The sequence below is a fragment of the Xenopus laevis genome, chromosome 5L, assembly GCF_017654675.1.
Source record: "Xenopus laevis strain J_2021 chromosome 5L, Xenopus_laevis_v10.1, whole genome shotgun sequence".
In the NCBI taxonomy this organism is placed as follows: domain Eukaryota; kingdom Metazoa; phylum Chordata; class Amphibia; order Anura; family Pipidae; genus Xenopus; species Xenopus laevis.
In genome coordinates this window covers 122,677,470-122,690,935 of record NC_054379.1, presented here as the reverse complement: position 1 = coordinate 122,690,935, position 13,466 = coordinate 122,677,470, and the positions used below count along the sequence as shown (strand labels likewise).

Below are 13,466 nucleotides of genomic sequence, written 5' to 3'. Positions count from 1 at the left end.
TGGAATAACACATCAACTTTCAAAACCTGCCAAATTTTGTAAAATGAACATGGTAATTAGGGGGTGTGGCAACAGAAATGGGGGTGGTTGAAAAAATTAGCCATGCTATGCTCTCCCTGGGGGGGGGTCCATTACTTAGTTACCCTTCACCAAAACCCCACTCTTGTGTGCTGTGGCAGACGAGCATACAAATTTTAAGATTAAAAAGTGGCTGTGGAGAGGGGATTTATGTGCGGCAGTCCCAGTGGTCCAGCCCCCGTCCTCTGTCCCCTGGGCCCTGTGTCCACGGGGGTCTGTTGCCTATATAGTTATGCCACTGTATGGCAGCTTGGTATAAGGTAAGCGATTCATATAATTAATGCTTTCACTCAAAGCCTGATGGCCATTATATTGGGAATCATTTATCTCTATTTTTAAATATACATTAGACGTCACCAAGGAGTTACATGATATTTCTCATTAGGCAGCAGATTCTTATTAAGCACAAGTTTCGGTGAGTCAGGAAGCACAAGTGATACCACTAAGCAGCAATTCTAATTTATGATATTCACTGAGTACCTCTGGGATATAGTTTACTGGGCTACAAGATAAATTTTGCTGCATAGTGCTGCTCTGCATGTATGAGGATACAGCCACTCTTTGTATGCAGGCAGACTTCCTGGGCAAACTTTCTTCCTATTTCTTTAGTTCCCATTAAAAGTAGTGAGGACTATACATGGGAATACAGATTTCATGCAATGAAGGAGAGAGTTGGTCACAAGAGGAGTCATATACTTAAAGGGATTGTTAAAGGGGGAACTGTTGCAAAAATAAAAATGTAATATTAGTTTCAGCATACTGAAATAAGAAACTTTCTAAATACAATCAGTTAAAAACTATTATAGCATTGAAATAATCAAGTTTATCTTCATTATTCCTCTCTCAGCATCTGTTTCTCCTCATTCTCTCTTCATTCAGGAGCTGGGTGTTAGATGAATGATCCAATATATATTATAGGGGGGGGGACTCCTTTTGCCTAGAATATGTATTAGAGCTTGTTCTATTAAAATCACTGTCTCTCTACATGCAGAATATATGCAAAAGACAGTTGTTTTGTTAGAAAATCCTGTCTCTACATGCAGAATAAATGCAAAAGACAGTTATTTTGTTAGATTTTGTTTGTACTGGAATCAGTTATTTAAGTTAGCTCTAATACACCTGCTAGGAAAGGAAGCCCCCCTATAAGATATATTGGATCATTCATCTGACACCCAACTCCTGACTGAAGAGAGAATGAGGAGACAGATGCTGAGAGCAGAATAGTGAAGATAAACTTGATTATTTCAGAAACAATGCAGATTTTTTAATTGATTATATTTCGAAAGTTTCTTATTTCAGTATGAGAAAGCTTTTATTAAATTTTAATTTTTGTGATAGTTCAACTTTAACCTTTTTTTTTTTTTGCTCAAAGAAGATTTTATTGATACAGTTATGTCACAGCAATTTTAAAGAGTTACAGCAATAAAGTCCGTGTAAAAGAAATGTTCCATTGAGTACATTTCTAAATAATGACAATCTTGACACATTACTTGACATTCGAGGCATAAACATTCCTGTCTCCTAGACCAGTCCACTTTAACCTTTAAAGTAACTTTTAGTAATGTGATGTGGCTAATGTGGTTGCTAGGGTCTGAATTACCCTAGCAACCATGCATTGATTTGCATAAGACAATGGGATATGAATAGGAGAGGACCTGAACAGAATGAGGAGTAATAAAAAGTAACAATAACAATACATTTGTAGCTTTACAGAACATTTTCTTTTAGATGGGGTCAATTTGAAAGCTGGAAAGAGTCAGAAGATAAAGGCAAATAATTCAAAAACTATAAGAAAGAAAAAATGAAGTCCAATTAAAAAGTTGCTTAGAATTATCCATTATATAACATACTAAAAGGTAACTCAAAGGCGAACCACCCCTTGAACTCTGGGGTTGTGCTTTACTTCTCAGTCCGGTGTGAGGAGCAAAACATAGTGTCAGGAGGCAAAGTTAACCCTGTCCTTACCTTTGGGAAGTTGGTTAGGACAGGTCCCAATTCAGGCTGATCCTCCTGAACTTTCACCTGAATGATGTGCTAGTTAGGGGGAAGGTGGGGGATGGTGGTGTGCACTCGTATATTCCAGCCATCATATAAGCTATAAATTAGATTTCTTATTCATGCATCATGCTTTTTTTTTTTCTAGAGCATAGTGTTATGATTCTGTCTTTCTTGATCTGTTTTTGTTACTGATTATACAGTAATTAAAACTTAAAAGACCTTACCTTGCTAAAGTGATGTGATTCAAAGATATTCTAAGCCTGACTAGTTAGCAGTCTGTTCAGACTGAGTGGGTCCCTTGTGCTCAATACTGAAAGACAAATAAAATAGTGCTTTTTCATGGGGAAAATTAGAATAATAAGTGATACCTGCTGGTGCAGAATGGAAGCTGAAAATGGCAGTTTAGGCACTTTTCCGGAGGAAAATATGTCCCTTGTGCCATCAGCTTTACAGGCAGAGATGCTCTTCAGTCAGATAAATATCTTACCGTGTCTTTGCTTGCACATAGCAAATCCATGATAAATTCCTCTTAATACTTACAGTATAAACAGACTACTTGTATAGTTCCTGAAAGGTTTTTGCTTTGCATTTTAAACATTGTCCCATTTAACTATTATCAGATTGCACCCACCCACACTGGTTTGCTGGGGTCCTTTCATGTGTGTTTGCAGAATGCTGACAATAGCCCTGTTTGAGCCAATGGAAAGGCAGCACTGCTAAAGCCTAAGTAACAAAGCCCTTCTATTGAAAGGATTGTTTAGTCAGGGTAGATTATACATGATAGGAATGTGTACAGATCTCTGGGCTAGGAATGTGTCTGTGTGTGGACTGCTCATGTGAATTTCTAATGAAATCTCAGTGTATATGCCAAGAGATGTGCCAGCTGATCTTACATTGGAAGTGCACAGTATGCCTGCATTGCTTAAATGTGAATTGTTAAGAATTTTTCTGTTCTTTTTAGAAGTGTGGTTCTGCCTAGCACTGAAGCTGCCAGCTACTTTCACATATGATTAGAGCAAATAGCTGTGAACTGTAAACGGGAGAATGGAGTCGACAGTGGATGCCAACTTGGTTACATAATATAGCTTGCGAATTTTTTATAAACTCGGGGTGCTTGTACTTAACCCCTCGATTGCATGTGCCTAATGCGTTTTTCCTTCCTGTCACATATTTGCTTTGGTAACATTAGCATTTCTTAATGATTCATTTCATTGCCCTAATTATCATTTTATTTGGCATTTAATTTTAAAATGAGTTGATTGCGCTTCAACAAACTAGTTAATACAAAATGAAAAAGATATTTTACTGTTATCTGCCCCCCCCCAATGAATTATTTGGGAGCACCCGCTATATTTCCATTTTAGACCCTGTTTTTTTATTAAGTACTCGGCCTACTGACTGAGGTTCTGTCCATTATTGTCAAATATGGGGCAATTTATACTAATACTGTTAACCATAGCAACAAAACAGACCTTTGTTTTCATAATTCTCCCTGCCATAGTCAAATCAAAGCTTTGTTTCAATGGGTTACTGTTCGATGTATATTTCCAACCATCCATGCTAGTAAATGTATGAGAAGGCTTTATTGCACTGGTCTCTCAACAGAAAGCTGATACAAATATGTTTTTGCCTACGCATGTATCTAATACAGGGAGAAGCGGCCATCAACACCCCAACTGCTGTAGAACTACGGGTATGGGATCCGTTATCCAGAAAGCTCTAATTATGGGATAGCCACTTCCCACAGACTCCATTTTAATCAAATAATTCAAATTTTTAAATTTTTTTAAAAATGTATTTCCCTTTTCTCTGTAATAATAAAGCAGTACTTTAGAATTGATCCCAACTAAGATATAATTTTTCCTTATTGGAGACAAAATAATCCTTTTGGGTTTAATTAATGCTTAAATATTTTAGTAGACTTAAAACATGGAGGTCCAAATTACGAAAAGACCCCTTATCAGGAAAACCCCAGGTCCAGAGAATTCTGGATAACCGGTCCCACACCTGTACAACAAATAACTTTAAAAAATACCTGGCACGTTTAATGACTGTATTATGAAATGTAGATACAGTAATTACATTATCGTTCGCTAAAGAAAAACAGATTTTGGTGGTGGTCCTTTTAAGGTAACCACATATTACACATTTTCATCATTAGATGCCTTGTTCTTAAGAAAGAACTTTTTCAAAACACAATGTTTCTCTTTTCTCTGTCTCCAAATACAATACCTATAATGGAAGAGAAAAAGTGGCAGTTTAATGGAATTAAGCACCAAGCTAAAACAAAAATTAGCATCTAAATGCAGTGTCTTTTATGACTGCATTTACTGTGCCACCTACTCAGGCAAAGTGTTTAGCAGGTGTTGTTCTACTTTTGTTTTTCTTCTTCTCGTCTTGCTTTTTCTGTCTTAATGAACCAACATTTTCCACATCAGTGGCCTGTCTTCTCAAGCCTCAGAAGGACACAGCAGCCTCAGAATGATCCCTTTCTTTGTAGCCAACATATAATTGGCCAATTGTGTTAGTGATGAGCAACTCCCTTCCCCCCACCTCCGTCCCAACTAGATTGTTGTTATGAAGCCTCATCGCCTGCTCCCTGAGGAGAGCAGCCCTGCCTGGTTTCTGTGGAGAGAGCAGTGCTATTGCGCAGGTTGAGACGGCTGAGGCAGCATCCATTTTAATCTGCAAAGCCAGGGCGTTTTTTTCCTCTCCTCCACTTCACATGCTGTGACTTTCTCTTGCTTCTGCATCCTCTTAAATCGGCCCTTCTTTTTTGCTCTTCCCTCGGTGGATGATGCTCTGAGATGGTACACCAGGAAAATTGTGCGTACCAGGTAAGAATGCAGCATGGATCTAGTGATATTCCTCATGGAAATGCCAGGCCTCCGCTGTGCTGTGAAGCGAGATGCCTGTGTGTGTGAAGCAATGCGTTATGGTCCGTGCTCTGTACCTTCGCCTATTCACTCCCTATGGAGGTACCTGAATTTCATTTAATGTTGTTATTCTCTACAGTTTAAATGCCTCATGGTCCATTTGTTGTTTTTAATAGAAAAAGAAAATCTCTACTAAATATTTCCTTTCAAAGTTACTCGCATTTTTTTGTTAGTTGTTTTTTTTTTTTATTATTGTGGAAACGGAGATACAAACCCTGTGTTCTTGTTGCATATTTGCATTTGGTTGGCAATGTTTATATGAGTATTGTAATCAACAGTCTATACTTTAGAAAGTAAAATTTTAGAGTAATATATCTTTTTGCCATTTGGGGCTATAGGGTTAGATGTATGAACAAAATACGTAAGTTGTAATTATTTTCCTCCCAAAATTAAAGACACGATTATTCAAGAAATAATTACCTTTCAGCTGTGTGTGTATAGAATTATATAAATATAAATATAGGAACACACGCACACACTGTAGCTTGCTGTCACCCTTTATGTACAGTACACTTCTACTGTAAAAGTGAAAGGCTTGGATTTACCCTTATGGTTCCAGACCATTATAGTTTGGGTGTATATATAATGTTCAGCCTCTAGTTGCCAGAGGAGTGTACAGCCCAAGGTCTGTCTGAAATCATTATATGGGCTGCAAAAGGTTTTTTCCACACAGACCAAAATCAATAGTGTTTGCTGCCTGTTGTTCTGTTATGTATTGTATGATTCTTGTGTGTTGTGTAGCCTAGATATTTTTTGTAAATGCAGTGTTAACATGTCTGTTGTAAAAAATAGAAATATATTTAAAGAAATAAAGTCATGCTACTAAATTAGCCAACAGGAGCAAAGAACATGAGACCTGGAACCTAATAAACAAGGGATCAGTGTATGTTTCTGCCATATAGAAGTGTCAGACCTGTGAGGCATGGCTGGGTTCTTCCCATCAGTGTCTGTAATTTAAAGAATAAAAAGAAATCCTAATAGTGATCTAATAAAAGTTCAATAACTACTTAATATAGTCAAAGAACATTTAGCTTCAGACCACTCATAAGTCATGTACTGGTTTCTGACTTTAAAGGCTAGCATCGAAAGGTATTGAAGGCGCTGAATTTAATGAGGCTAATAAAATAATAATCGCAAAGTTTGCACCAATTCTAGTAGTCCATAGCAACCAATCAGCAGGCAACATTTACTGGTCATCTGCCTGAATGGTTATTAAAACTAGTGCAAAATTTGCAACTTTCTTTTTTTTTTTTTTTTACTTTACCTCAAATTTATTTTACTTTTGAATGAGATATACAGAATGCTTGATTCTATATTTTACATTGTTTTTCTGCATTTCACACGTGTGCAGGTTTGCTCCATGTCAGTGGTTCGCAGGTTTTTCTTTATTCCATTTCAATATATTATGGGACATTTGGCAGACTGATTGATTGGCAGGTGATTTTTCTTTCAGCTTGGCTTTTATTTTTATATTCAGTTTTTTGTTGTCAAGGCTGAAAAAAAATTACTGTACTTTAGGAGAAAATGTTTTATTAGTGTAAAATAATCCGTTATTTTTTAACTACAAAATCTTGTAGATTGAGAACCTTTTGTCAAGTGAATGAGGAAATTCAGCAAATCTGTATACTACACTCACTGAATTATCCCTGATTTTATTTATTTATTTTTAATCTTTATTTTGTAATATTTATTGTTAATCAGTGCGGAACATATTTTTCTTCTATTTTCCATATTCTAGCAATATAACCAGGGAGATGTGGAATATAATTTTGTGGGACCAGGAGGAAGCTCAAATGATCTGTTAATTAACTGTTAATTTATTAATTTAGAACATACATGCACTGAACAGCTGAGCAAACTGCTATCTGTGGCAATTAAAAACCACACTGATTAAAAAACACTACCCGCAGTTATATTTAGCACTGTGTTGGGGCGGGGTGTGATGGGATCTGTGGCTGCCAACCCCGTCTCAAACAACAACATTATTTATTAAAAAGGCAGTGTTCAAAAAATATTGTTTTTTCAGGTAGGAATATTTTCTAGATAAAGAACATATGAGATGAAAGATACACACTGACAAAAACTTGCTGGCATTCCTTCTCTATGATAGTAATCAATAACCACGTATGTTCCACAAAGCATGTTGTGGCTGTATAGACTTTCATATACTAATGATTAATAGTTTAATATTTGTGACACCTATATGAAGATTCTCCATATTTTAAGCTTAATTGGTGAATCTTCTTAAACAAATGTAGGCCATTTATGGTATGCATGCCATTTCTATACCCACACATCTCTGTTATAATGATATATGATGTAGAGAGTGCTATTCTGAGACAATTTGCAATTGGTCTTAATTTTTTATTTGTGTTTTTTATTTATTATTTAGCTCTTTGTTCAGCAGCTCTTCCATTTGGCTTTTCAGCTGCCAACTGGATGCTAGGGTCCAAGTCAACCTAGCAACCAGGCAGTGGTTTGAAAGAGAGACAGGGATATAAATAGAGGAGGGCCTAAAGACAAATTAGTAATCAAAAGTAAATCTAATGAAAAAATTGTAGCCTCTCGGAGCACTAGTTTTTTGGGCTGCTGGGGTCAGTGAAAGTTGGAAAGAATCTGGAGAGGAAGGAAAATAATTCATAAACTATAAAAAAAAAAAAGTAGACCAAATTACAGTAAATGTTCCTAAGGATAGGTCATTCTATAACATATTAAAAGTTAACCTGAAGGTGAACCATCTCTTTAAATATAATGCCTGACTGAGGTAAGATGGAAACCAGGTTAGAATTCCTGACCTGTACCTACAAATTTAGACACTTATCCACTCCTTTTCTTTTGCTGAGGTATTAATCGTGGTCTCAACAACTGACTTTATTGAACGTCTGGAGGCACTGATCTCATGAGTCACTGTATATGATCATCCATCAGTACTGATGTCACCATAGCAGTGATCTAAGGACTACCTTCTGCAAAATGACTAAACATTGCAGAAGTTTGATTTGTTGGCTTGAACATGGTTGTATTACTCACTGTATTTTAATGGGTTATATATCAAAGGTTGAATTTTAGAGCTATGTGAGCTTTTTTTAAACCTCAAATTAACTCACAACATGGTTTCTAGTTTAAGAAAACTTGAATGAAATAAACTCAAAATCAACGAGTTCAGGGTTAACAACCTGAAAACTCGAATTGATTGAGCTTTCTGTGAAAAAAATAGATTTTTCGAGCAAAACCCTCCGAAAAAAAGTCGAATATTATGCAGGCTATTAACATCTTCAAATGGTTCAAGGGACCTCTGCCATTGACTTCTACATGACCTCAACAGGTTTTAGCTGGTACAGCTCAATGTGAATGACTGTGCTTCTGGAGATATTTGCTAACCTCTCCATCTCAGTCTACACCCCACCTCAGGTGCAAATTAGTAAGCAATTAATCAGGAGTCTCTGACGCAGTACTAGCTGCAGAAAAACATGTATTTATCACAACATGTTTCAGACTCACTGCCCTTTATCTTGAAAAATGTGTTGTGTTTTTTTTAACCTGAAAAATCTATTTTTTGAGTTGTGTTTTCTTGGAAAACCCTTTATAAATCTGCCACTCAATATTCTTTTATACAGCAGTCTGGTTGATTTAAGTATTTCTGCTAGTATAAGTACCTAATAAAGCAATGCGGACATAATGCATGCAATATCCCACTCCTTGAAGTCCTTGCCAGTGCCTGTTTGTGCCCTGTCTAAGCTCTTGTTTCTGATCTACTGATACAAAACATCAAACATCAGGCCTTATTGCCAAACATTCTCAGTCACCCCTCTTTAGCCATGGTAGTTAAAGTATTGGGCACCTGTGTGATCCTAAGCACAATGAGATGCCAACTGCTTGCTTAATTATAAATTGCATATGTTGTATTTATGGACACCATTCTGATATTTCACTCTACAGTGTTCATTCAAACCTTGCTTTCTTCTTTCATTTAGGATTTGAGGAATAAACAGATGATGGTTGCATTGTACCATTCACACTCTGTTGGTATGTAAGGCACTTCCCCCGTCAGTACTCATGCTGAAAATCTAATTAAAGGCAATTAATCAGCAAAGCACAGAACTGCTGTTCAGTGTAACAAAAATAGCTATTTTATTATTATCACCATCGTCATTATCATTTAGAAGGAATTTTCTTACTGTTTATGTATTTTGATCGTTTTTTTTTTAAGAAGAAAAAAAACAGAACCCTTTGGTTTTGTATTTTGCACATATTCATGCACGGATATATTAAAATACTGAAATGTATGTGTTGTTCATTGTGCTGAATAAATGTATAGGGTAGTTACATGTAATAACAAAAAAAAGACTCTGTTTTTTTTAGCAGCAATATTGCCCATTAAATGATAGGTCATTCTTATATCCATGGTACTGGTTGGTACCCAGCCTTTTCAGGGGAATGCATTGGAGTGTCCATTTGTAAACATTCTCCTGCCTGACACATCTTGGCTTGTACATGTAGAGCTTGCATAGCCAGGCTACTGGGAGGCATTGGCTCAGTAATTACAACATCATAATAAGAAATCATCTCTTCTAAATATACTGGTTCTCGCGGGCATTTCACATGTTCCCTTGTGGTGTTTTATTGTAATGTAGGTTGTTGCTATTACAGGCAGGTGCCTAATGTGATGATGCAAATAATACATATATATAAATATGTGTGTGCTTGCGTGTGTGTCCAATACTGGTGAGACTGCAAACACCAGCTGTAGAATTAAGGATTAGGATGATGAAATCTGTCTGCAACTCTAATGATCCAAGGATAGAGAAGAAAAAATTGTTTCATTTTGCACCTCTGGTTTATTTTTCAATTTATCTTGGTATATTTAAATCATATATTCAAATATGTTTTTATATTTTATAATTGCCTAAGCTGTTTTCCAGCGTCCCGCACAATTGTAACAAATGTATCTGGCAGAATCTGGATAGGATGTAAAGGTAATTTCCAGGTCAACGTGATTTTGTTCAGATTATTGTGCTACATTGTGCTGTAATAATGGAAACAAAAGACATGTGTCTTGATGGGGGGTTGACTGGGTGTGGCTTAACACATCTTGGTCCAGAAAAACGTTTGGTTTGTACATTGCACATATTGATTGGTTTGAGGGCTAACTTTGTGCAGTTGCGGACAAACACCCCAAATTGTGTGTGCTTTTAGACATGGTTTGCACAAGTGCAGTTGCAAGATATTGTCTCTTATTCCCATGGCCTGTACCTCTGTTTGTGTCTCGGTCCCTGGAAGTTTCTCTGTTTTTTTTTCTCAAAAGAGTAATGGTCCAGAAAGCAATTCTTAGGGGTTTATTTATCAGAGGTCCGTTTGTGAGGTTTTTTTTTATACCAAAAATAAACTCACAACTCGAATGTTTGCTTGTTTATAAAAAAAACTCCAATGTAAAAAACTGAAATCAGTGCAATTGCGGAAAACTGTAATACTCGAATTGATCGAGTTGTCTGTGAAAAAAAAATCGAATCACTCATGTATCTAGTTTTAGGGCTCTTACAGACGAGCGTTTTTACCTGCATTCCCCAATGCGTCTGTATGAGTACAGCCACATTGAAAAGAATTCAGTGCGCTCCCCTGCGGCTGAACTCATTAAACCGGAACGCGGGGGATCGCAGCTAAAAACGCTCGTCTGTAAGAGCCCTTAGAGCAAAAACCACCAAAAAAACCCTGAACATCATGAAGGCTTTTAGCATCTTCAAATGGTTCAAGGGACCTCTGCCATTGACTTCTACGTGACCTCAACAGGTTTTAGATTTTTAGATTTAGTTTTTGATTCAAGCTATTTCCAGCTTCAAGGCATAGTAAACTTGAAACCTGAAACTTGAATCTTTGGGAAAAACACAACTCGACTTTTGATAACTCCCTTAGTGTCTGTACTCCCTTATGATGTATTTAAATTAAATTAGTTTGGTGCAGCTTTAATATTCATGATCATTAGGCATGACTGTTATGAAATATCAGAGTCCTTCAATACTGGCATTTAGTGATGTGCAGGCCGGCCCAATACCCATGGGTCAGGCGGGTTTGGGCCTACCTCGCACTCTTCCTGGCTGTGCGGGTTGAGCTCGTCTCCTGCTCTCCCCGCACGCCACCGTCAAATGCCGGCTTCCTACTTCCGGGTTCGTCCTTTATAGACGCTGCACCTGATTGCCCCGCCTCTTCTGTGACGTCATTGGCGGGGCGGGTCTATAAAAGCAACGCGGAAGTCAGATGCAGACGGGCCAAGGGAGGGCCGGTTAGGTGTGGGTGTGGGAAATACTGACCTGCACATCACTACTGCCATTATAGTTATTATGCACAAGCCGCTGATTGAATGGGGCTCAAGTAATTGCTCAAGTAATTTATATGTCATCATTTCCTTTGGGAAACCATTGTTTGAATGTGTTTCTGTACAAAAGTATGCTAAACTGTTTATATTGCATTTTCTTGTATGTGTGTTCAACATATTTTTCTAGAAAGAAAAGATTTGTTATGGGGTGTTGAATAACAATGCAGCATGGTGTGCAATGAAATTCAGCTCTGCTAAAATTCAAATCTGAACATGCATAATAAAATGTATGTATATTTGTATGCATAGGACACCTGTCTGTATGAGGCCCTACACTTGTAGTTGTTATTGTTTCTGAGATGTGCAGATCATGGCACTGCAAAGGCGTTATGATTGCACTGATTCTAAAACAGACCAACACTTCTTTTGTTCAGATAGGGTGAGGCTACACTTTGAAGCACTAACATCTAAAAATAATAGCCATGGCATTCCAGAAGCTGTTTCTGACTTTATTTGGCAAAGTGAATTCTAATCAGTAGTCTACAGTTTGTTTTTTCCTTAACGGTGTGATAAGCGATGAGTGCTGTTTCAAGATTGACGGCTAAAGCAGCAGAAAGTTCTGTGTGGCCTCAAGGAACAGATGCCTTCACATATACGCAACAAGAACACCTTTGACAATAGGCTAATGTGGTGAGAAACTCAAATACTGACTTACAATTGGAGGCTTCCAAAGTTTGTTCAGCAGGACCCGTCAGAGTACTGGGCCTGGATACACAGTACATGTTATAAAAAGGGTTGGGCTTAAGCATTGATTAATGGGAGTTTTAGTCCGTGTATAAAATAAAGTGAACATTAAAGTAGCTGAACATCTAAGTAGCTAAATAAGCCTTGATTAGATATAAGTTGAGATGGTGATAGCACTGGGTCCATATAGGGGGTCTGTAGGCTGCTGACCTTTTCAAGAGTACCTGAGTAGGCAGCTAATATGTTCCTTTGCAGAGATGGGGCTTATTTATCAAAGGTCGAGTTTTGTTTTCTCAAAGAATTGGACTTTTTCAAGGGTAGTTTTTCTAATAAAAAAAAAAAAGCTAATTTTTCGGGGGGGGGGTGGGAAAACTAAGATGTTTCGAGATTTATTATGCCCCGAAGCTGCTAAAAGCCCAAATCTGAAAATAACCTGTCACAGTCAGTGCAAGAGGTCCATTTAACCAGTTGAAGATGTTTTTTGCCTTCGTGATTTTCGGGTTTTTTACACTGGTTTGCACTACAAAACATGATAAATTTGAGGTATTCATGGGTTTTTCCCCAATTGCTTTCAATAGTTCTGATTTTTCTTATGACTATGCAAACATTTGAGTCGTGAGTTTATTTCCAGGAAGAAAAAGCCTTGCAAACTCGACCATTGATAAATAACCTTCTATGTGTATTTTACCCATATGGCTTCTTTAAAGATTTGTGGATATGAATTATACCGTAACCTAACTCCAAGCTGCATTTTAATTTCAATGGCTGACAAAGGACAGCAAAAAGGGAATAAGTGGATGAAGGGGTCTCCAGTTACTCAAACTCTGACATTTCTCAAAGAAGCCTTTGCCAATGTAATAGCTTTTGCATCTTTTTATTGATAGTTGTAATATGCAGTTAGGGCAGCGGCACATGGGACAGTTTAGAAGGTTTTGTCCCCAGCTGTTAATTTCCACATTAGCATTAAATCATGTTAAATAGATGTTTGTGTTGCTTGTGTGAATATGACAGGTCTTCTTGAGAAGAAAAGCATTTTTACAGACCACCAGTTTTTGAAACGCCAGAAAAATATTATTTATGATAGAGAAATAATAAGTAAATGCAACCTTATATGTATAATATATTTTTCCATTTTAGTAAGATGAGTATGTGCTGTTCCACAGAATGAAATGCATAAATATGGTATGTTCAAGCTCTGCCAAGCATGTTGATATGTTAAAGTTTTGAGGTGCAAAGAACAATGTGTGCAAACGCTAGGAAGCCCTGCAAGAACTCCTGCCTAGACGCAGTCACTAAAGCTGGCCATAGACGCAAAGATACCTTCATACGAAATAATGGTTGTCCGATTTTTTCGTCATGGATTGATCGGACAAGTTGAAAGGTTTATATCAGCTACTGAT

General features: G+C 37.2%; 1 protein-coding gene across 4 annotated transcripts in view; it reads left to right on the top strand.

Annotated features, from left to right (window-relative positions):
• The window catches only part of schip1.L (schwannomin interacting protein 1 L homeolog), a 190,684-nt gene that overhangs the window by 164,038 nt on the left and 13,180 nt on the right, over window positions 1-13,466 (top strand). Inside the window, exon 1 of one of the 4 annotated variants that reach the window (XM_018263754.2) lies at window positions 4,651-4,913. The exons of the other annotated variants lie outside the window; for them this stretch is intronic. Within the exon in view, the coding sequence (XP_018119243.1) occupies window positions 4,884-4,913 (30 nt within the window). The 5' untranslated portion in view covers window positions 4,651-4,883. Of the gene's footprint in view, window positions 1-4,650; window positions 4,914-13,466 lie in introns of those variants that run through there. 4 annotated transcript variants of the gene reach the window in all.